This window comes from Pteropus medius, unplaced genomic scaffold, assembly GCF_902729225.1.
Source record: "Pteropus medius unplaced genomic scaffold, Ma_sr-lr_union100, whole genome shotgun sequence".
Lineage (NCBI taxonomy): Eukaryota > Metazoa > Chordata > Mammalia > Chiroptera > Pteropodidae > Pteropus > Pteropus medius.
This window is the reverse complement of record NW_024347852.1, coordinates 685,156-706,642: the sequence shown is the minus strand read 5'-3', so window position 1 is coordinate 706,642 and position 21,487 is coordinate 685,156. Positions and strand designations below refer to the sequence as shown.

General features: G+C 57.3%; 3 protein-coding genes across 7 annotated transcripts in view; 2 read left to right on the top strand and 1 right to left on the bottom strand.

Annotated features, from left to right (window-relative positions):
• Positions 1-212: 212 nt before the first annotated feature.
• NOSIP (nitric oxide synthase interacting protein) lies at positions 213-10,137 on the bottom strand. Its single transcript, XM_039878649.1, has 9 exons — positions 9,961-10,137; positions 3,463-3,533; positions 2,784-2,889; positions 1,642-1,723; positions 1,373-1,532; positions 1,180-1,298; positions 842-1,029; positions 635-743; positions 213-320 (listed from the first exon to the last, which is right to left on the bottom strand). The coding sequence occupies exons 2-9, from the start codon at positions 3,530-3,532 to the stop codon at positions 249-251; spliced, it is 906 nt and encodes a 301-aa protein (XP_039734583.1). The 5' UTR covers position 3,533; positions 9,961-10,137; the 3' UTR covers positions 213-248.
• Positions 10,064-15,794, top strand: PRRG2 (proline rich and Gla domain 2). 5 transcript variants are annotated; one of them, XM_039878651.1, is made up of 8 exons: positions 10,064-10,116; positions 10,854-10,924; positions 11,556-11,693; positions 11,874-12,049; positions 12,240-12,279; positions 13,749-13,884; positions 14,688-14,834; positions 15,158-15,794. In XM_039878651.1, the coding sequence occupies exons 3-8, from the start codon at positions 11,609-11,611 to the stop codon at positions 15,174-15,176; spliced, it is 603 nt and encodes a 200-aa protein (XP_039734585.1). In that variant the 5' UTR covers positions 10,064-10,116; positions 10,854-10,924; positions 11,556-11,608; the 3' UTR covers positions 15,177-15,794. The 5 variants fall into 5 exon arrangements, with proteins under 5 accessions (XP_039734585.1, XP_039734587.1, XP_039734586.1 ...); XM_039878652.1 differs by lacking the exon at positions 10,064-10,116 and adding an exon at positions 10,160-10,177; XM_039878653.1 differs by lacking the exon at positions 10,854-10,924 and having other exon boundaries at positions 10,098-10,116.
• A 603-nt stretch (positions 15,795-16,397) lies between these two features.
• The window catches only part of PRR12 (proline rich 12), a 24,427-nt gene continuing 19,337 nt past the window's right edge, over positions 16,398-21,487 (top strand). The window contains 5 exon segments of the mRNA XM_039878638.1: positions 16,398-16,533; positions 18,115-18,199; positions 18,201-18,228; positions 19,199-19,360; positions 19,444-21,487. The exon segment at positions 19,444-21,487 is cut by the window's right edge and continues 10 nt beyond it. Coding sequence (XP_039734572.1) covers positions 16,448-16,533; positions 18,115-18,199; positions 18,201-18,228; positions 19,199-19,360; positions 19,444-21,487 — 2,405 coding nt within the window. The 5' untranslated portion in view covers positions 16,398-16,447.

The following is a 21,487-nucleotide window of genomic DNA, read 5'->3' as shown; positions in this document are numbered from 1 at the left end:
GTGGCGCCCTCAGATGGTGGCGGCTAGGACTTCGACCTCCGGCCACTCTTAACTAATTGTAACGCGGGACGTTTGCGTTCCATTCCGATTTTACTCTAACGTGAGAGCACACGAGATCCTCTTAGCCTGCGCTTTCAGACCCGAGTCACCCCGGCGCGCCCGCCGCCGCGTCCCCGGGGCTCCAGCGGCGAATGAAGGCGCCCCACGGCCAGTGGCCTCCAAGCCCTTTTATTTGGTCCCCGGCGCACTCAGGCCTGCATCACCGGCCGTGACTTCTCTGCCTGCAGCTTCACTCCGGAGCCCGCGAAGCCCGTGCCGCCCTGGGGGAGAGGGGAGGCACAGGTGAAGGCGGACTGCGGGGTGCAGGTGGCGGTGGGCGCGTCAGAAGCCAGCAAGGTGAAGCGGACCCCCGCTAGGAAGGTGGGGTGCGGGATAAAGGGGCGGGGTGGAGGTCTGGAGAGTCGGGGCAGAGTGGGTGTATGGGAAGGTGAGGGGCGGGGCCTAGAAAGGACTTCTGGGAGGGGCGGAGCCTCAGGGGAGGGTCTGGGGGAGTGGGGAGGGATCTGGGGGAGGTGGGGGCGGGGCCTCGGAGAGGGGACCGGGAAGAGGCCACCGCGGAAAGGGCCCTGCTCACCCGCTGCAGCACGATGATGTCGCGGTCCGTGAGCTTCTCCCCGTTCACAGGGTCCACCATGTCTTTCCGAATCAGCTTCTCCACGCACTCAAGGGTGACCACGGCCCCACTGCGATGAGGGGAAGGGTGGTGACGTCCATCGGAGGCCCCGCTCCAAGAGGGAGAGCCGCGTCCCCAAGCCTGGCCCCGCCCACCCCAGTGACTCACGAGGGCCGCAGCACGGCGCACGGCGTGGCGTTGCTCAGGCTGTCGCGCGTCACGGCGCACACGTAGCGCTCACTGCGTGTGATGAGCCCCACGCGGTCCACCGAGCTGTCGAGCGGCGTGAAGCGCACGGGCGTCAGGTCCGACATGCGCAGAGGCTTCCCCGACATGGGGCAGGTCACGGTGCGCGACTGTGCGAGCAGGAGGGGGCACGGTCAGCAGGTGGGTTTGGGCCGGGTGCAGAGGATGAGGCTGGGAAGGGCACCCCCAGGGACACTGCGAGACCCCCAGCCCTCTCGGGGAAAGTAGACGCACGGGCGTTTGCTGAGGAGGAGACTCACCGGCTTCTCCAGCTTGGTGGCCTTGGCTTCGGGGGTCAGCGACGGGATCCAGAAGCTGGGCAATGCTTTGTCCTTGTCCTTGCCTGTGGCGCCCGCACTGGGGCCGGGTTGGGTATCATCTATAGGGGTCAGGGGTTCAGATGCCACACCTGAGGAAGGACCCCCACCCACCCGCAGGCCTGCTCCCTCTCACCTGGGCCATTCCCTGAGCTGGTCTTGGGCGTGAAGGGGTTGAGGGGCCGGCTGACGATGGCTGCCTCCTTCTCCAGGAAGCCCCGCACCTGGTCCTTGGCCGCGGCCCGCTGCAGCTCTTTCTGCTCCTCCTTCCGGGCGCCCCGCTGCTTCTCGTAGGCCTAGAGGCAGCGGGGAAGAAGTGAGCCAGGAAGAGGCCCGGGGGGCTCTGCTCGTGAGCTCAGCATCAAAACCATGACACGTCCTGTGCCCCCTTCTCTCATCCATCACCTTCATCTGCCGAGCGATCTCTTTCTTCTGGTGCAGAATGTACTCCAGGATGGCCTCGCGCTCATACAGGTAGCCGTCTGGGCTGCAGAGAGAGGATGGGATGGGAACGCGTGGGCCTGGCCCAGGGCACACAGCCAGGCCTTCATGATCCCATGCTGAGTGTCAGCCCCCCGCCCCAGGCACCCACCCACCACATCACGGGCAGCAGCTCGCTCAGCTGTCAGGCTAGCTCTGCGGTGGCAGGACTGCTAGAATTCTCCTGGCTTCGTCAAACGCTCTGGCGTGCAGGGAGAATCTGGTGCGGTGACGGGTGACAAGCCTGGGCTGTCCGAACCCCTCACGGTCCAAACAAAGGACTGGCCTGTGGTGGGCTGGGAGGGACCTTCTAGACCCTTGGAGTGTCCTGCCTGATAAGCGTGTCTGTTCACTCGGGGGCTTTGGCCGTATGTATCAGCTTGACCTCTGGAGGGGCTGGAGACCAAGGTCAGCCACACGGTGGTCAGCCATGTCTACGTGACTGACCCCTAATAAAAACCCTGGACACTGAGGCTCGGGTGAGTTCCCTGGTGGGCATGCTGTGCCCGCGAGCTGTTGCACATCACGGCTGGGAGGATACAGGGCTGATCGTGTGACTCCGCTGGGACAGACCACCGGAGCTCGCGCCTGGCCTCGCCTGGGCCTTGTGCCATGTGTCTCTTCCCGCTGTTGATTTCCATTCACGTCCTTTCGCTGTAATAACCTTGCACTGTGAGTTAACAGCTCTGCTGATGTCTGTGAGTTCCAGTGAGTCGCAGACCTGACGGTGACCGCAGGGACCCTGAACCATAGTGCACTCTCTATAGAACAGACTTGTATCGAGGACGCATTTAGTCACTGGACTGAGTACCTTACGGTCTGGGGCGGGTGACAGTATTCCTCACGGGAGTGGTCACTACAGGCCAGGCTATGTCCTAGGAGCTGTCCCCTCTATTCCAGCTGTTCTTTCCCACTCCCCACAAACCATACCGGGATCGTGGTCACGTCTCGGAAGAGGACGCTGAGGCTCTGAGAGGTTAATGCTTGCCCTCAGCACCCTGGCTGTGCACCCCTGTCGCCCCCTCTTTGAAGTTCCCTTGTCCTCATCACCCGTGTCCCCAGCTCACGTGACGACGGGGTCGTGGCAGGGCTGCAGAGAGAGGCAGCAGCAGTCGAAGTCCTTGACAGCATCCCGGCTCAGTCGAATGTTCTGGGTCCCGTAGCCTGAAGCCGCTGGGAACAGACAGGTAGAAGGATGGAGGGATGGGACACAGGCCTCTCTAAACCCCAAGAGAGAGGCACGGGGAGAACTCAGAGGGAAGGGGACTCAGAGAGAAACAGGCGGCTAAGAGCTTGGGCTGTGTGTCACCCACAGGAAGGTGTTAGTCCCCAGAGGGGAGGCGACAGGCTCCCCTAAGCTCTTCTGGCTCTGTGACCAAGTTCAAGCACCTGAACCTCTCTGGGCCTCAGTTTCCTCCTCTGAAATACGGCCATGACAACAGTGACAACAAAGGACCGTTCCTTGGTGGGCTGGGAGGGACCCCCTAGACCCTTGGAGTGTCCTGCCTGATAAGCGTGTGTTTGTTCACCCGGGGGCTTTGGCCACATGTATCAGCTTGACCTCTGGAGGGGCCGGAGACCAAGGTCAGCCTGCACAGTAGGTGGTGGGGGGCTTGCCACTCACGTGGACTGTCACATATGTGTTCATGACCATCAACTGGGGGAGAGACACTCACAGAAAGCACAACCAGAGGTACGAACCGAAACGGCATCTTTGAGACACACGTCCCCCTCCCAACCCAGTACCTGTGTCCTTCTTCTTCTCGTGGTAGGTGTAGACAGCCCCCGCCGTGCAGTTCTTCCCGTGCCGCGTCATCCTAGGGAAAGGGAGGGACAGTTGCAGTGGTGGCCGGAGGGAGCCCGCACAGGGACGCCCTCAGAGCTGATCTGCGCCCCAGATGGGAAAGCTGGGGGTGGGGGGTGGGGAAGGACAGTGTTACACGTTAAATGCTTAAGGAATCCTTACGCATTCCAAAAAGAGAAAAGTCACTGTTTTGAAAAAGACCTGCAGTTTGCTTGTGGGTGTCGGCCGGGCTGTGCCTTATGAATTACAGTGAGGTGGTGGAAGGAGAGTTATCCGAAATCTGATGGAAAGTTCTAGCACCACGGGGAACTGAGGTGCCCGGCTGACGTTCAAGGTGCATGTGCTCTGTGCTCAGTATGCCTGCGTGCTCATTCCAACTGAGCATGGATTTCTGGGTTCGCTTAGTCTTTCTTGTGGATGAATTCACATGTAACCAAAGGCTTTACGCTCAAATCGACCCCTAATGTCTCCATCGCACTAGAATAAATTCTGAGTTTTCAAAACAAACATCCAGAGCAGAACTGACAACACATGGCGCTCTGGCAAATCAACAAGAAAAACTCAGCTACCCCAATAGGAAAACAAGCAAAGGACATGAAGAGGCAATTGACAGAAGAAGCTCAAAGACCAGCAAGGGGCTGGAGAGATGTTCGAACTCTACCCACATGGAAACCACACTGAGCTATCACGTTACACGTATCATCAGGCTGGCCGGGGAAACTCTGAAAGCCGGGTGAGACCAAGGCTTGCTGGGGATGTGGGGTCAGTCTTGCTAACTGTCGGGTGAAGCTGGGGTTGAGTGGACAGGGTCAGCTGTCCTGGAACACAGGCTGGAGGTACTTTAGCAAGGTGAGTGTAGGCACTTCCACACCTGGGTGTTAGTGCCCCAAAGACAGTCTCAGGTACAAAGGAGCACGTACGAAGATGTTCACAGCAGCGTTATCTACACCGCAGGCACGCCGAAGCCAAATGAATGTCCCTCCCCAGGACAACGGACAGTGATTGCCCATCATGGAGACTACGCGGCCATGGGACGCGAACGACTAGGTGTGTAGAAAGCATCATGGATGGATCTTAAAAACACGATGTGGGTGAAAAGAGGAAGAAATAAAACAAGATCGCTAACAATCTACACATGCACGAAACGATACGGTTCACACATATCAGAATGGTTGCCCAGGTAGAGGAGGGGACTCGCAAGGGACAAACAGGACTAAATAAATGAAACGAGAAGGAGGGGGTTAGGTGGATCTAGGTGTGGAGACTTAAGCAATGGGACCTCCTGCCTGGGCCGAGTCTAAGGCTGACCTCCTACTCTCTGTGTGGCCCTGGACTGGCGACAGCCTCTTCCTGAGTCCCAGTTTCCTGGGGTAAAAGTGGTGATAACCAAGGGATTGGATTGCTGTGAAGACTCAATGAAGTCATGTTCATAGCGTGACACACCAGGGGTGTTCAAGAAATATTCTCTCCTGGTCCCTGGGGGACAAGGAGGATCCAGAAGGCGGAGGTGTGGCATGGGGGGGTAGGGGACACAACCGAGAGCTCCCAAAGAGTGAAAGGTAACTTTGTATTCATTTCCCCCTTCTGGTTGTTGCCCTTCACTTTGACGACTTGAAACACAAACGTCTCCGTGAGCTACGGATCTCGCTCGCCCCCTACTGGTGTCTTCGTCCCAGAGCCGAGTTTTTTCAGGCTTAGTGACACAGAACAGACGCACACGCTGAGGAGGCAGCGAGATGCGTTTCTGACAAATGTACGTGCCCTCGTCATGTCCTAGTTGAGATACGGAGGGCACTTGTTACCCCAAAAGTGGCCGCTGTGCTGCTGCTCGCAGAAGCTCATCTTGGTGAAACACCCCGACCCGACCCACTGCCCCCTCCTCCGACTCCCCCCTCACCCCCAAGCTTTTGAGCAAGTGTCCAGCACCTGCTGCCTCCCCTCGCTCACCTGCCACCCACTCCTCCGCCCCGGTCCCCTGGCTTCCACCCAGACCCCAACTGCCACTGATGAAGGTCGGGCTGACCTCCTCACAGCCAAATTCCCCACTCTATTCTTAGTTGTCAACTGCCTTGACCCTCTGTGCTATTTGGCACTGGGCTGCTTGTCCCGGGGCCAAGAACAGGGTATTTCTACGTCTTTGCCTCCATGAACTGGGACGTTTTCCCTCAGAGAGAGAGAAGAACGGCTAGAAAGGGAGTATTATCATTTTTTTTTTACCTTGCTACATGATTTTCATATTATATGAGAATAATCACCAGCGACACTGCTTGATCCCTGACCACTGGCAACTCTCCACGCCCCTGTCTCGTCAGCGTCCAACCTCGGCCACCCTCCGAAGTCTGTCCCATCACCACGTCCACTTTGCAGATGGACAAACTGAGGCTTAGACGGGAAGCCATTTGCCCGGGGCGGTGGTTCTCACTAAGGTCCAGGGACCCCTGGGGTCCCGAGGATACTTTCAGGGGGCCCATAAGACTATTTCCATAACACGACAGTCAATTCCCCTTTGTTCCTCTTCCTCTGTGGAGACTGTACGGTGGCGTTTTCGGAGGCTGTGACGTGTAAGGGTGTCACCGCTCTGAGGGTAACGGAAGGCGTGCTTGTTCGTCCTCAGGTTTTGAAAGTTATGTTACAATAAATGAGAAAAACCAGGCACAGGAGCCGTGTCTTCCTGCTTCCATTTAAATGAGATGTCCTGAAAGGGAAAATCCACAAGGACAGGGACAGGAAGCAGACGGTGGTCGGCACCGGCTGGGGGCTGGGGGCTGGGCAGTGACCGCTGAGGAGCACGGAGTTTCTTTTTGGGGTGATGAAAGTGTTCTGGAATCGGAAAGTGGTGACGGTGGCACAAAATAGTGAACACGCTAAAAACCACGGAACTGTACACTCTAAGTGGGTGACTTTTGTGTTATGTGAATTGTCTCTCAATAGAACATTTTTAATGTGTTTTAATTTCTGAGAGGGCAAATCTTGATAGAACTCAGAGTCTTTGGTGGCTTCTAGGTCCAGAGACCGAAAAGTCTGAGAACCGCCTGCCAGGGGTCAATCAAAGGCAGGTGGTGGGGCCGCGACCTCAGACCCTGGAAGCTGAGCTTTCGGCCACCACGCAAGGCCAGTCTCAAGGTACAAAACAGAACTAGGGCCATCTGCTGCCACTAGGATTTCGGAGAGGACACATCAAAGCTACATGGACTATTTTGTCATCATTCCCATTTTACGGGAGGGGTAAAAAAGCTTAGCATCAGCCTCCCAGCTGGGAAGTGGCAGAGCCAGGATTCGAACTCCAGCAGCTGGGCTCTGGAGCTGCCATCTCAACCATGTGACAACTGTCAGTCCTTCCAGGCAGGTCACAATCTGAGAATTCCTATTTTTGCACAAAGTCTTCAAAATCCAGGGTATATTTTACTCTTTCGACACATCTCAATTCAGACACTAAATTTTCCACTGAGGACACTTGTCCTATGTTGAGGTTTCATAAAACGCACGGGTGCAACTAAACGCACATTCATGCACCCCTGTCGTTCCAGAGTGACTCCGTCGAATTACACCACAACCCAAACTGTTGCCACAAACGAGGACAGAGGCACCGGCAGGTGCCCAAGGTCATGCAGCCTGGTCCCCGAGTCTGTGGCCTGGCTGCAGGCGGCCTCAGGCACTGTGCTGGACTCGGCGTGGAACAGGACAGCTAATGTGTGCCTGGTCCTTCCTCCCAGAAACCCTGTCCCCTGCCTCCTCCCAGGCTTCACGGAGGAGTCGCCTCTCTGGGCAGCTCTACAGGCTGAGTTAGGTGTTCTCTGAGCCCTGATAATGCCCGAGTTACTCCCGGCACAGCCGCTACCCCTCACTAGCTCCCCCTCCAGACTAGGAACCGCTAGAGGGGGCCTGGCTCAGACCCCTGTCCAGGTGGCAGCATTGCCTGATGCCTGGGTGGTAGGGGGCTCAGAGAAGTCGCGATGACATCAGTTAACGACTTCCAATGCCAAGAGAACTATGTAATCAATGAACTGATCGCCCCAACAATCAACACATTAATCTCAAAAGCACTAAAATGATAGAAATGATCATCATAACCTTCAAACATTTATGCGCCGGGCCCTGAGCACTTCACAGGTCTGAATGCACCCAGTCCTCGTGACAACCTCCAGAGGTAGGTTCTCCCCAGCTTACAGGTGACAAAACAGAGGCCAGAGGGACAGACCGGCCCCAGTTAGCTTTAAAAATGGAACTTTAAGTCACTCCCTTCTACTGCTTCTTGGACACAGCTCGTGACAAAAACCCAACTGCTCGGATGAAAAACATAGGAAGGACGACTGTCGACTGATGCCATTCAGAGAAAGGCTGATGGGAACTAGGAATTCTCAGTGCTAAACTGGCTGGCGGAAAGAAAGTAGTTTACAATGGCGGGTTTGTGCTGTTCCTGTCTGTTAGTCTGCCTGGGCTGCCCAGACGAACACCACAGCCCGGGTGGCTTAAACAACGGATGTTTATTTCCTCCCAGTTCTGGAAGCTGGAAGTCCAAAATCGGGGTGGCAGCATGGTTGGGTTCTGGAGAGGATGCTCTCCCTGGCTTGCAGATGGCCGGCCACCTTCTCGTGTTCCCACTGGGAGGAGAGAGCACTCTCTGGCATCTCCTCTTACAAGGACACCAACCCGATGGGTTAGGACCCCACCCTTAGGACCTCGTATAACCTTAATTACATCCATAAAGGCCGAATCTCCAAATAGTCTTGTTGGGGGCTGGGCTTCGACATATGCATTTGGGGGGAGGGGACAAATATTAAGTCCATAAACACCATCTGAAGCCCCTCATCGGTCTCATCATCACTAAAAGTGGGACATACAGGTGTTATGCAACGGGAAGCTACCAGCGCTGAAATGGCCAAATCTAAATTTAATCAAGCCTTTAGATTTAATTTCCTAACTCGAAAGTCAGAGAATATAGCAGGGATGGACCAAAAAGGGCCAGATAGGAAAGATTTTCCACTTTGCAGGCCATGTGGCCCCTGTCACAACTACTCGACCCTGCTCTTGCATGGCAAAAGCAGCCATGGACATTATGTAAACGAATGGGCAGAGCTGTGTTCCAATAAAACTTTATTTCTGGACACTGACATCTGAGTCACATAACATTGTCCTGGGTCACAAAATATTATTCTTTTGATTTTTTCCAATGATTTACATATGTTACAAGCATTCTTAGCTTGCAGGCTGTACAAACTTAGATGGTGGTTGTAAATTATATATCTGATCAAAGCATCGTATCTAGAATATATAAAAAAACTTCTGATTCAACGACAAAATGACAAATAACCCAGTTCAAAAATGGACAAAGGATTGGAATAGACATTTCTCCGAAGAAGATATATAAATGGCCATGAAGCACATGAAAAAATGCTCCACGTCATTAATCACTGAGAAAATGCAAACACAATCACGAGATACCAGTTCGTACCCATTTAGAATGACTAACGCCAAAAAGTCAGATAATAACACGTGTGGAGGAACCCTCATACACTGAGGATGGGAAAATCTAGCAGTTCCTCAAAAGGTTAGATGTAAAGTTACTATTTGATTCGGCAATGCCAACTCCAATGGAAATGAAAACATGTCCATCCACACAAAAACGTGTACACAAATGTTCACAGCAGCATTATTCACGATAGCCCAAAAGTGTAAACAACCCAAATGTCCATCGACTGATAAACAGATAAACAGAGTATGGTAGATCTCATACGAAGGAGTATTATTTACCCATAAAAAGAATGAAGCACGGATCCACTGTACCATGTGGATGAACCTTGAAACGTTACGCTACGTGGAAAAAAGCCAGACAGAAAAATGATTCCATTTATGTGAAATGTCCTGATTGGGTAGATCCATAGAGTTAGAAAGTAGATTTGATTAGTGGTCGTCTGGGGCTGGATGGGGCGGGGACGGCAGGGTGGGGACGCGGGGAGTGACAGGCTGATGGGTACTTTATTTCTTTGTGGAGAGATGAAAACTGACTAGGGTGATAGTTGCAAAACTCTGTGAATATACTAAAAACTACTGAACTGTACACTTTACATGGGTGAACTATATGTTATGTGAAGTATATTCTGAGACAGCTGATTTTTTTTTTTTTTTAAAGGACAAGGATTTGGTTTTTTGGCCTGTGGAACCCTGGCATGGAGGAATAAGTGAAATGAGATTATAAAGAAACAAAAAGACAAATCCAGATGGTGGGATGATCGACAGAATAACTGACCCAGTTTCTTCAATGAAAATTGAAATTACAGCGAGAAAAAATACAGAGTGGGATGGAAGGGGGATTGTTTTAAATTAAGAAACTTGAGAGACATTGAGAGACGACTGGATTATCGAAATCCTGCCCGTGTCTCCCTCAGGACCCCAGGACTCTAGCCCGCGGGCCGGCGATTCCGCCACCGCCTGGAACTCACCTCAGAAGCGTCTCTCCGTCCCTTCGATGATTCTCCAACTGTGTCCCTACCCCGGAAAGGAAGGCTGTTTTCCTTCGTAGCTCCGCCCACTTCCGCACAGTCGAAGAAACCGGAAGGAGAGTTGCCCCTACTTGCGGAGGTACCTCGCTTGGTTTGGTGAGTCCTCCCTTCTTCTCTTCCTCCCTCCGGAAACGTGAGTGACAGGTCGAAGGTTCCGGTTAGTGAAACTTGCGTGACTCTGGGGCGCGCTTAGTACCTACTAGGCATTTGCCAGGGCAGGCGATTTCCTACTTGTACCCAAGCTTTGCGTCTCTCCAAGCCCGAGTTTAAGGACTAGTCACTTCCTCCTGAGATTGGGAAGCCCACTTCCCTACGTGTATCATCCACTTTTCTTGCTCTAAGTTAAGGGACAATTGAGAAGGGACAGCCCCTCTGTTCCCATTTGATAAACAGAGCAATTGAGAAATCGAAAGTCAAAGCCGTCCAAATCACCCCAGGAAACAGAAATTTACTGCGGCATATCTGCCTTCCCGCAGGGACGAAGGCATACAGTTCCCGCCAGTTTGTAGATAGCTAGACATCTGGTGACCTAGACGTTTGTTTTCCTAGCTCAGCTGGGCGTTCTCCCGTTGGGGAAACGGGAGGAGGCGCATATCCAATCTCCTAAGTGCCCCACGGTGTCGGAGACCCTGGCCTCCCTATGGGGCTCTGGACGGGCCCTTCATCATAAGGTCCCTTTAAATACTCTGTCCCTTACCTGAGTCCCGCCCAGGACAGGTAGTCGCAAACCCCACCCCTCTGCCAGGAACCGGGATCGGGCCGATTATAGGGAGCGCGGGAGCGGAGTGGGGAACCCATCCCTCCCCTCCCCTCTCGCCTGCCCCCTTTCACAGCTGTCCTGGCCGCAGCTGGCCTCGGAGGCCCTGCTTAAGGAGGAGGGGGCAGTGCTCACACATCTGAGCAGGTAAGTGAATGTCCCTGGAGGCAGAGCCTGGCTTGGGGACATTGGCGTCCTGCCTCCCCTGCTCCTCTGGGTCTCAGAAGTTTGGGGAACCCCAAACCCAGGAGTCCAGGGCCCTTGCCTCCTCCTCCCCTTGGACCCAAGAATAGAGGCCCCTGCTCTTGCCTCTCCTGTAAGCTTTGGTCTCTGTGGGTGGACGTGGTAATGGGTATGGAGCGAGATGGGACATATGGAAATTATCAGGAAGGAAGGAATCTCGATCACCAATGGACATGTTTATGAGCACCTACTATGTGCCAAAACTGTGCTAGGGGCTGCAGACACAGAGGGGGAAATAATAAGCTCCCTGCTCCAGTCTCTGGAGGCACTCTGCCTTTGCTCAAATCTGCCTCTGAATCTTGCAGACCATGTGATCTTGGAGGTTCAAGTTCTTTGACCTCTCTGTGCCTCAATTTCCTCTTCTATACGATGAGGATAATAAAAGCACTGCTGTGAAAATTAAACTGAGTTGGTATAGGTAAACTGCATTGAACAGTGCCTGGCCCAGAATACAGGCTTTGCCAGTGTGTGCTATTCTTGTTATAATTCATGGGCCACAGAAGTCCAGTCAGAGAGACCTTGCCTTGTTCTTTAGGGGCTGAGGCACCTGTCATCTCTATCACACCTGGTTCCAGGTGTCCACAAACTATGAGGAGCCACCCCTCTCTGCTGCTGCTATACCTGGGGTTGACCACCTGCCTGGACACCTCGCCCAGTGGAGAGCAAGACCAAGGTGGGTGTTCAGGGGAAGAGCTGGTGTCCAGGAGCTGACATCCAACTTTCCCTGACCCAGGAACCCTTGCCTCTAGTCCCCTCCTATCCCAGGACCCCATAGCTCTCCGTCCCCTTTGGTTCAGGTATCTCCAAGTCCCTAGTCCTTCATTTTTCTGTCCCTCATATCTTTGACGCCCAGAAGTCTTCCTGGACGCCCCAGAGGCCTGGAACTTCCTGGGCAGCCATAGGCGGGTTCCACGAGCCAACCACTGGGACCTGGAGCTGTTCACACCAGGGAACCTGGAACGGGAGTGTTACGAGGAGAAGTGTTCTTGGGAAGAGGCACGGGAGTACTTCGAGGACAATACTCAGACAGTGAGAGCTTGGGGACCCCGGAGTCCCTCTGTCTTCTCCAGGATCCAGGGTGGAGGTCAGGGGGGGGCTGTTCTAGCTCTCAACTCCCTCTACTGATTGGGGTTCAGAAATCAGGGTGGGCTGGTTTGGGTATGTAGGATCTCCCAACTGACAGCTGTCTTTCCGCCTTCTCTATTCCTACCCCTTCAAGAAACATTTCTGGGAGACCTACATCTACAATGGCAAAGGAGGTGAGCAGAGGGGCCAAGCCCTGTTGTTCTGTGCGGCTAAGGTAGCCCTTTCCCACGGGAACCGAATCATCACCCCCCACTCCAAATTCTGTGCTCCCCGAGTTCCTGGAGGCGGTTATTCCCTCCTTTGAGACTGGAGCCCCTGCCTGAGGAACCCACCACACCTTATTCGAAGGTGTCCCATGTTTCCAGGAAGGGGGAAGTACGGGGTGGAGGGAGGAGTTACAGCCTGGGGGTCCATCCGTCCTCAGGCTGAGAGGCTCTGGCTCACCTGAGCTCCTCTTTGGAGTTCAGAGCCCAAGCCCCTTCTGTAGCTTGGTTGCTAGGGGGGCTGTTCCCTAGCAACAGGGCCTCTCCAAGCCTGTGGGCCCTCACCTGACCAGTCCACCCACCCCCAACCCCTCCTCCGAGTTCTGAGGCCCCATCATGGCTGCAGCCTTGTTGCTAAGGGGGGGAAGGGCTGCTGGTTAGCAACAAGGCCTGCCCAGGCCGGACCAAGGAAGCCCCACATCACTCACTACCTGGCTGGCTTCCCCTCCCCCACAGCCCATCCCAGCCTCAGCCTGGTTGCTAAGGGGGCCTTCTCCCTAGCAACCACACCTAGCCAGGCTCGGGACCCAAGGCCTCTTGCCCAGAGAGGACCCCCCTCCAGGCATCAGAGGCCCCACCCCCTTGTGGCATGGTTGCTAGGGGTGGATGTACCTTAGCAACAGGCCCTAGGTCTGGGCTGGAGTGCTCACATTGGAGCCCGGTTGCTAGGGGAGGTAACTGCGTTGCTACAAGCCTAAGGATGCCTGGTGGCTTCTTGAATCCACCTGAAACATGTCAGAATCTGGAGGGTTTGGCTTCTCAGTGCAGCTTTTTGCCAAAAGGGCTAAAAGCCTAGGGTTTACTGTTTGAGGAAAGCCCCAAATACTAAAGTTGGTCTCCCCAGCAGCAACACCTAGCAAGGCCTCACAAAACTGGGGTCCTGCCTGTACACCCCTCCCTGTGCTCCTTGACCCTTCTTCTCAGACTAGAGGCTTTTGATTACTAAAGGGTTTGCACCTTAGGACAAGGGGCCACGTGAATTCTCTTTGCCCTACTGTAGTGTGTCACCTGCAGTCTTAGCAGATGGATTGCTTAGGATGGCCTTGACTCACCCTGTGTCCAGGGAGGGGCCTCTGTCATCATGGGGATACCGTGTCTGTATTTTCTAGTACCAGATGAAATTGTCACAGCCCCCTTATGTACTTTATCTCAGTGAATTTTTGCCACCTGTCAGAGAGGGGTTATCATCCCATTTTACAGAACAGGAAATGGAGGCTCAGAGAAATGAGGTGAGTTGCCCGAGGCCACACAGATAGGAAGTGGCCCTAGCGCTGCCTTGCTTCTTGGCCAGTACTCCTACCTCAGGAGAAAGGCATTTGGATGTTGGGGTGGTCGGCAGCCCCTGAAGCAGTGGCTCCCCCCACCTTCCCCCACTGCAGGGCGTGGACGAGTGGACGTAGCAGGCCTGGCTGTGGGGCTGACATCTGGCATCCTGCTCATTGTCCTGGCCGGCCTGGGAGCTTTTTGGTATCTCCACTGGCGACGGCGCCGAGGCCAGCAGCCCTGTCCTCAAGAGTAAGGGGGCTTCAGGGAGGACGGGGCTAGGGGCTGGGGGCTGGAGAGAAGGATGTGCAGGGGAGGAAGGGTTGACCTAAGGACGTGCACCGAGGAATGGGGACAGGTGGGCACTGATGAAAGATCTAAGGAGATCATGTGTCTAGCTGTGGTATCTGTCTGCCTGTCTGACTGTATCCTCAGTACTTGGCACACAGTAGGAGCTCGATCAGTATTTGCTGCCAGGTTTCTGTGCGATTATTGCTCTGGATATTGTATCTGGTGAGGCTGCAGCCTGTGGTCTATGGCTATCTGTGGGTGTCTGTGGTATGTCAGTTTCCGTGGTCCAGGGTGTAGCTCGTTTGTGTGTGCCTGTAGTTGTCTAGGTATGTCTTTCTCAGCGGCAGGGTCTAAAAGGGTGCTTGAGTGTCAGTCTTGGAAGTATAGCGGGTCTGGGGATTTTTAGGAAGAGTTTATTTTAAGTGGGCATCTGTGTTGCGTGTCTTCCAGTGTCGACCTGCCTCTCTGCAGGGCCGTCTTTTTCTCCATCACTCTGCCTGTATCTGGAGCACATGTGTGTCTGTGAATTGTCTCAGCAGTTGTTGATTTCTGGGTCTGCCTGTCCCTATGCATCTGCCTGTCATTTTGAGGTGCTTTTCTGGGTGTCAGATGGAAGGTGACCCTCTTTCTCCGGGGCCTATCTTCCTTCTGTCTCTGTTCCCCTACCACCCTCAGAGTCTCTGTCTTCCTAAATCTTCCCTCCAGCTCCCAAGTCTCTCTATCCTGTAGGTTCCCCCTGCTAACCGTGCACCTTGTGTCCCCAGGGCCGAGCTCATCAGCTCTCTGAGTCCTCTGAGCGCGCCTGGCCCGCCGACGCCCCTGCCTCTACTCCCACCCCCAGGCCTCCCTACCTACGAGCAGGCTCTGGCTGCCTCTGGGGTGCACGACGCACCGCCGCCCCCCTACACCAGGTACGGGGCTGGGCTTCTCCCGGGGGCGGGGAGCAGAGGGGAGGGCACTGCTGGAGGAGGGGCGTGTGCTCAGGGGCGGGACTTGGAATTTCGAGGTTATTATTCGAGGCGAGGTTTGGAGCGCGGGGGCGGGGCCTTGTGCAATTGCCCAGGGGCGTGGCCCAGCGTTGTGAGAGCGGAGCCTTAGAGGAGGGTGGGTCTTGTGCTCAGAGGGTCCGGGATTGGCTGAGATGCGCAGGGCGGGTCGGGGTGGTCTCGGTTGAGGGGGAAAAAAGGAAAAACAGCCCGGTCTTTGACTCCCCACTGTGCCCCTCCCCATGCAGCCTCCGGAGGCCTCGCTGAAGAGCAGCTTCCGAGCCGGGGTCCCCGAACCGTGCCCCAGATTCACACCGGATTCCGGAAGCCCCCAGGCCTCAAACTGCGGAGCTGAGCTTGGGGGGTGGTGGGAGTAGGGGGTCCTCTGGCTCAAGGCCTCCCCTGGCACACGTGTTTCCGCCGCGTACGGATACACGCATGTCCCTGGAGAAAGTGTTCCCGCGTCCCGGCGCCTCGCGGGCCCCTATGCTCTGCTGACCTTGGGGTACCCACCAGCCCCGCCCCCGGGGTAGGCGTGTCGTGGAAACTCGGACCCAGGCGCGCGGGCCGGGTGTGCGGACTTGCGTGTGTGAACAGGTTTGACACGACCATCTCCCTCCAGGGCCACGCACACGCCGAGCCCCGCCCGTGCACACGCATGTCTTCGTGCACTCCCCGTGCTCGTACAGGGGCGCTTCGCAACCCAGGGACAGGGTGGGTGGCATGTTTGCAAGCGTGCTTGCTGGGGGCAGGCTCGCATTGCACCCGGGGGACTGGAGTTCGGCTCTTCCCCTAAATAAAAATCCTTTGGAAAAGAAACCAAAGAAAGTGAAACAATGCAAAAAAATAAAAATCAAAAATCAAATAAACTGAACCGCGATCCCAGGCGCGTCTGCGCGTGGTGAAGCTGGCTGGCTTTCTGTACAAATGTTGCGCCCTACACCCCCAGGCCCTGCTTGCGCTGTCTGTCTCTCTCGTTCTTTTTTTTTTCGCATTTGCACGGGATTGTGGGAGGAAGCGGAGCGCAGCCAGACACCCCGCCGCCCGCCCCCCCTTCCCCTCCCCCCTCCCCCAGCCGCCTTGTGCAAAGATGGCTGCACCGTGAGCGCAGAGGAGGAGGAGGCGGCGGCGGCGGCGGCGAGAGAGCGAGCACCCAGCGCCCGCACCCACCCCGGGGCCGCCCGGGACGCCCCCTCCTGAGCGCGCGCTTCCCCCTTCTCTCTTGCAAGCGCCGGGGCAAAGGCGGAGACAGCGGGGTCCCTCCTCCCCCCCTTTTCCCTCAAGAGGGAACCCCCCTTCCCCCCTCCTTGGCTCGGCGGCTGCACCCCCTCCCTTGCCCGCCCCTCCGCCCCTGTCCTCCCTTCCTTCCTGCCTGGGCTCTCTCCTGGCCATCGGCGGCAGCAAAGAAAAAGAGAGAGAGAGAGAGAGAGAGAGAAGGCGAAAAAAGCAGCAGCGGAGGGGAGCGGCGGCGGAGGAGAGCGCGCGCGCGCCCTCCCTCCCTCCCTCCCCCTCCCCCCAATTTCCACCGCGGCCAATTCATGGACAGGAACTACCCCAGCGCCGGCTTCGGGGACCCGCTCGGCGCCGGGGCGGGATGGAGTTACGAGAGGTCAGCGAAAGCTAGGTAAGGAACCGAGGGTGGCCTGGAGGAAGGGGCCCAGGGGTGGGGGCCAAGCCGGGCCGGGCCGGGCGGGCCGGGCCCGCCCGGCGACGCGTGCATCGCAAACTCCCCTCCGGCTTGCAAGGGAGCGGCCTTCCTCGCTTTGCAACAACGCCGCCGCCCCAGTTTGCAAATTGCAAACTCCGCCAAAGCCAGCTCCGGCTTGCAAAGGGAGAGATGCAGCGGGAAAATGGGGGTGCAAAACAATTTAGGACGGAAAGGCCTTGGGAAGGTGGGAGGGACTGGCGAAGCAAGGCCTGGATTTCCCCGCATCCTTGGATTCTCTGCTTGCTGACCCCTCCCCTCCGCTCCCCAGGCTCTGCCCTTTCAAAGGTGGGAAGGAAAGGAGAATTAGAACGCAGACCTGGGGGGCGCCCCCCCAGGTCCCATTGTTCCGGGACTGCGCGAGGCCGCGCCACTCGGGGCCCCCCCGAAATTCCGCGCGCAGAGTGGGCACGGGGCCCCGCCCCCTTCCTAAACTGGTGTTGTGTGTGTGTAAGGGGGGGGTCCTGGCATCTGAGACACGCCCCCTTTAACTCCCCCACCCCAAAGGCAGAGAATCCTAGTTGATACACGAGGAGCAGTTTGGACCCTTGAGTCTGGGCCTTTGGATTGGGGCCACATGGGGAAGATCAGTGTGCAGTGTGTGTGTGGTAGTGTGTGTGTGTGTGAGAGAGAGAGAGAGAGAGCGTGGACCCTGTGCGTGCGTAGCCAGGCAGCCGGTTCGCCTGCGGATCTGCCCCTTTCCTACTGTTTATTGTGTAGTTCCCTCACTCCTCACCTGCCCCTGCACCTCCCTCTCCTCACACACCTGGGTTTCCCAGCATGGCCGGGCATGACCACACGTGTGTTACTTCCATGTGGGACTCTTCGCTCCGTATCTTTCCTTCCCCGCGGATGAGTTGGATACTCTTTGCACACATACTTGGCTTTGCTTGGACCCATGCATTTGACCCTCAGCCCCCGGGGGATGGACGGTGTTCGTGTTCGCACTTGTACCTTGGTACTTTCCTATCCCTTGCCCATCCCACATCCCTGTCGTTTGGGGAAAAATCTGTTGCCCGCTGCTCCCGACTGGTTGTGCAGTACCCATGAGGTTCAGGCCCTACGTGTGCCCACGTGTCTGCAGAAGAGGGGGTGTCCATGCGCAGTTCTGGGGTTGGCCCCAGGGCCTTGAGTCACCAGCGGGAAGGGGGATCTCTGTGTGGCAGGAGGTCCACATTTTCCACTCAAGGCACTTCTAACTCTAGAACCTCTCAGTTTGTCTCATCCTTGTGCGTGTCCGTGTTTGTAAATGTGAGACTCTCTGGGCTCTGTTTGCTGGAATTCAGGGTTTTTTGCTGCTACTTGGCTCGAGTGGGGACCATTTCTATGGCTTTTTAGTTAGGCTCTTCGATTTCCTTGTCTTTCCTTTAGGACCCAAGTTTCCTTAGGATAACCCCCAATCAGCTGGAAGATTCCCCTCGACTCCCCGGGAAATTTGCTGAGTTCCCTTCTCCTAGGGCAGCTTCGGAGGATACTCTAACATATCCCCCTTCCCCCCAGCTTGGTCTATGGCAGCTCCAGGACCTCGCACCCCGAGACGGACATCTTACACCGCCAGGCCTACGTGGCCCCCCACCCACTGCAAAAGCTATGCCACCAACCACCACCCGGCAGGTACGGCCCCCGTCCCGCCCCGCCCGAGCTGGCCCTCCCTCCGAGGCAGCCGATTGGCTGCTGAAAGTTACACCCTTCCTAATTGGCCGTGCGCTGCATCCTGCCCCGCCCCTTGCAACCCCTCCTCTGATTGGTTGGTCTGAGGCTGCTTAATTTTATGCCGGATTCGTCCGCCCCTGTCTCTGGCCCCGCCTCTTTCGTTCCAATTGGCCCCATCTCCACAGCGCCCAAATCCCACCTTCTCTTCCAGGCTTTTCCGCCTCACTAGCCCACCCCAATCACTTCCCTCTGGGCTTGCCCATTCACTTGGCTCCTTGGTTCTGAATTCTTTACCCCTGATTCCCATTCTTCCTGATTGGCTGACTCTTTGGACCTCCCCCTTCCCTTAGATTTGCCTACTACCTTATTCTCCCCCTGTGGCCCTGCCTCTGACGCTTCTGATTGGTTGCCTGCCTTTGCTCCAGCCTCCCTCCCTAGATGGACCAGGAATGATACTGTGTAGTCCAATTTGATTTTTGACCTCCTGGTTGGCTCCTTTCCTTTTTTCCCTTCCCATCCTTTTTTCCCCCCGGGATCCTCTCACTTTGACTCAACCCCTTTAGACTTGTCCTCTGGTTCTCCCGGGTTGGAATTATCCCTACCCTTGTTGGAATTATTCAAATCCTTTGGTCTCTCCACCCCCCACGACTCTCTGCCCTTCTGCTCCCACTTCCTTTCGCGCATATAAAAAAAAAAAAAGCCTTTATCTACCTTTCTTTTCCTGGGCTCTCTGCCTTCATGACTGCATTGCACGGCATCCTGCTTGCAATGCAGGCATCTTCCTAGCTTATCTCTGCAGACTTTCTTTGAATCTGCCCCTTTCCCTCTAACCCCTTTTCCTGACCCAACTTGCCTTGGCTTTTTCTTTTCCCTTTCCACCCTGCCCTATCCCGTACCTAGCTGACTCTACCCCCCCTCCATTCCTGGCCAGGCCTCTCTGGACTCTTCGACACTGGCCTCCACCACGCAGGCTCAGCAGGGCCCGACGCCTCCGTCATGAACCTCATCTCGGCCCTGGAGTCCCGGGGCCCCCAGCCTGGCCCCTCTGCTTCCTCTCTCCTCTCTCAGTTCCGCAGTCCTTCCTGGCAAACAGGTAAGTCCGTTGCCAGCTCAGGAGGGCCGGGATGGGGCTGGCTGTGGTGTGCCCTGACCTCCGGTCTCCTCCATTGTCCCCAGCCATGCACACGCCAGGCCCCACGGAGCTCTTCATCTCAGGCGCCCTGCCGGGTTCCAGCACCTTTCCGTCCTCCTCTGCCCTGTCGGCCTACCAGCACCCGGCTTCCTTCGGCAGCCGCCCCTTCCCAGTGCCCTCGTCCCTCAGTCTCCAGGACCCCCCGTTCAGTCCCCCAGCTAATGGGCTCCTGTCCCCTCACGATGTGCTGCACCTGAAGCCCTCGCAGGCACCCACGGTACCCTCCTCGCTAGGCTTTGAGCGCCTGGCGGGGGGCGGTGTCCTGGGGCCCGCTGGTCTTGGCCCGGCCCAGACCCCTCCTTACCGCCCTGGCCCCCCAGACCCACCTCCACCTCCCCGCCACCTCCCGACTCAGTTCAACCTACTGGCTTCCTCTTCCGCCGCCGCCGCCGCCGCCGAGCAATCCTCCCCACAGCTCTACAACTTCTCGGGTGCTGCCCCGGGCCCACCGCCGCCCGAGCGGGCCCTACCCCGCCAGGACACCGTCATCAAGCACTACCAGCGGCCAGCCAGTGCCCAGCCCCCGCCGCCCCCACCCCCAGCCCATGCCCTCCAGCACTACCTGAGCTGTGGAGGCAGCTATCCCTCCATGGGCCACCGGGCCAACCTGGCCTGCAGCCCCCTGGGCGGTGGGGAGCCTTCCCCAGGCTCTGGTGAGCCTAGCAAAGCTGGGCCCAGTGGAGCCACGGCTGGGGCGTCGGGCCGGGCTGCAGGCCCTGAGGCGGCTGGAGGAGGGGGAGCAGGGGGTGGTGGCGGAGGTTACCGCCCCATCATTCAGTCACCTGGTTATAAGACGGGCAAAGGCGGATATGGAGCAGCTGCGGGCGGTGCCAACAGGCCCCCACCGCCGCGTTCGACCGCCACACCCAAATGCCAGAGCCTGGGTGGGCCAGCAACGGCCTATGGCACTGGGAAGGCGTCTGGGGCTGGCGGGGCCGGAGGCCAGGCCTATTCCCCTGGTCAGCCCCAGGGTCTCCTGGGACCCCAGGCCTATGGGCAAGGGTTTGGAGGCGGACAAGCACAGGACTTGAGCAAAGGCCCCAGCTACTCTGGGGGGCCCCCACAGCCTCCCAGCGGCCCTGCGCCTCCTGGCCTCGCCACATGTCAGAGCTACTCCCCTGACCAGCTGCAGGGGCAGCTGTATGGGGTGCAGGGTGAGCCCTACCCAGGGCCAGCTGCCCATTCCCAGGGGCTGCCCACAGCCAGCCCCTCGCTCAGCTACAGTACTGGTCATTCCCCAGCACTTTCAGGCCACGGAGGTGGCTGGGGGCCCAGCTCCCTGGGGGGAGGTGGAGAGGCCAGCCCTTCTCACATCATCCGCCCACTGCAGTCGCCACCTGCCCCCGGCCGCCAGCCCGGAGTCGGCTCCCCGGGAGCCCCTGGCAAATACCTGAGCTCTGTCCTGGCCTCGGCCCCATTCCTCGCACCCCCGGGAGCCGGCAGCTATGCGGCCGGAGCAGGTGGCTACAAGGGCAAGGGGGACGGCTCAGAGCTGCTAGCGGGCCCTGGGGGGCCTCCTGCTGAGCGCACGGAGGACGAGGAGTTCCTCATCCAGCACCTCCTCCAGGCACCCAGCCCCCCGCGGACCTCAGGGGCGGACGGCTTGGTGGGCGAAGATGGGGCGGCAGATGCCTCCAAGGGACTTGGGGGTAGCGGTGGTGCCGGGGGTCCTCCAGGCACACCCTACGAGCTGGCTAAAGAAGACCCCCAGAGGTACCATCTGCAGAGTGTCATCCGTACCAGCGCCAGCCTGGACGAGGGTGCCACAGCGGCTCTGGAGCTAGGCCTGGGGAGGCTGAAGGAGAAGAAGAAAGGGCCAGAGCGGGGCGGCGAGACCCCCGAGGGGCTGGCCACCTCAGTTGTCCACTATGGGGCAGGTGCCAAGGAGCTGGGGGCCTTTCTCCAAAAGAGCCCCCCACCCCCACCTCCCACGGCCCAGCCCGCCCAGCCCACCCCCCATGGCCTTCTCCTGGAGGCAGGGGGCCCCGACCTCCCTCTGGTGCTGCCTCCGCCTCCCCCCCAGCTGCT

Excerpts from the sequence above, each read along its gene's own strand:
- NOSIP (XM_039878649.1), bottom strand. The coding sequence starts at position 3,532 with ATGACGCGGCACGGGAAGAACTGCACGGCGGGGGCTGTCTACACCTAC. Across the intron at positions 2,890-3,462 it reads CGAGAAGAAGAAGGACACAG|CGGCTTCAGGCTACGGGACC; the intron begins GTACTGGGTTGG and ends GTCTGTTCCCAG. Across the intron at positions 744-841 it reads TGCGCCGTGCTGCGGCCCTC|TGGGGCCGTGGTCACCCTTG; the intron begins GTGAGTCACTGG and ends CCCTCATCGCAG.
- PRRG2 (XM_039878651.1), top strand. The coding sequence starts at position 11,609 with ATGAGGAGCCACCCCTCTCTGCTGCTGCTATACCTGGGGTTGACCACC. Across the intron at positions 12,280-13,748 it reads CATCTACAATGGCAAAGGAG|GGCGTGGACGAGTGGACGTA; the intron begins GTGAGCAGAGGG and ends CCCCCACTGCAG. Across the intron at positions 13,885-14,687 it reads CAGCAGCCCTGTCCTCAAGA|GGCCGAGCTCATCAGCTCTC; the intron begins GTAAGGGGGCTT and ends TTGTGTCCCCAG.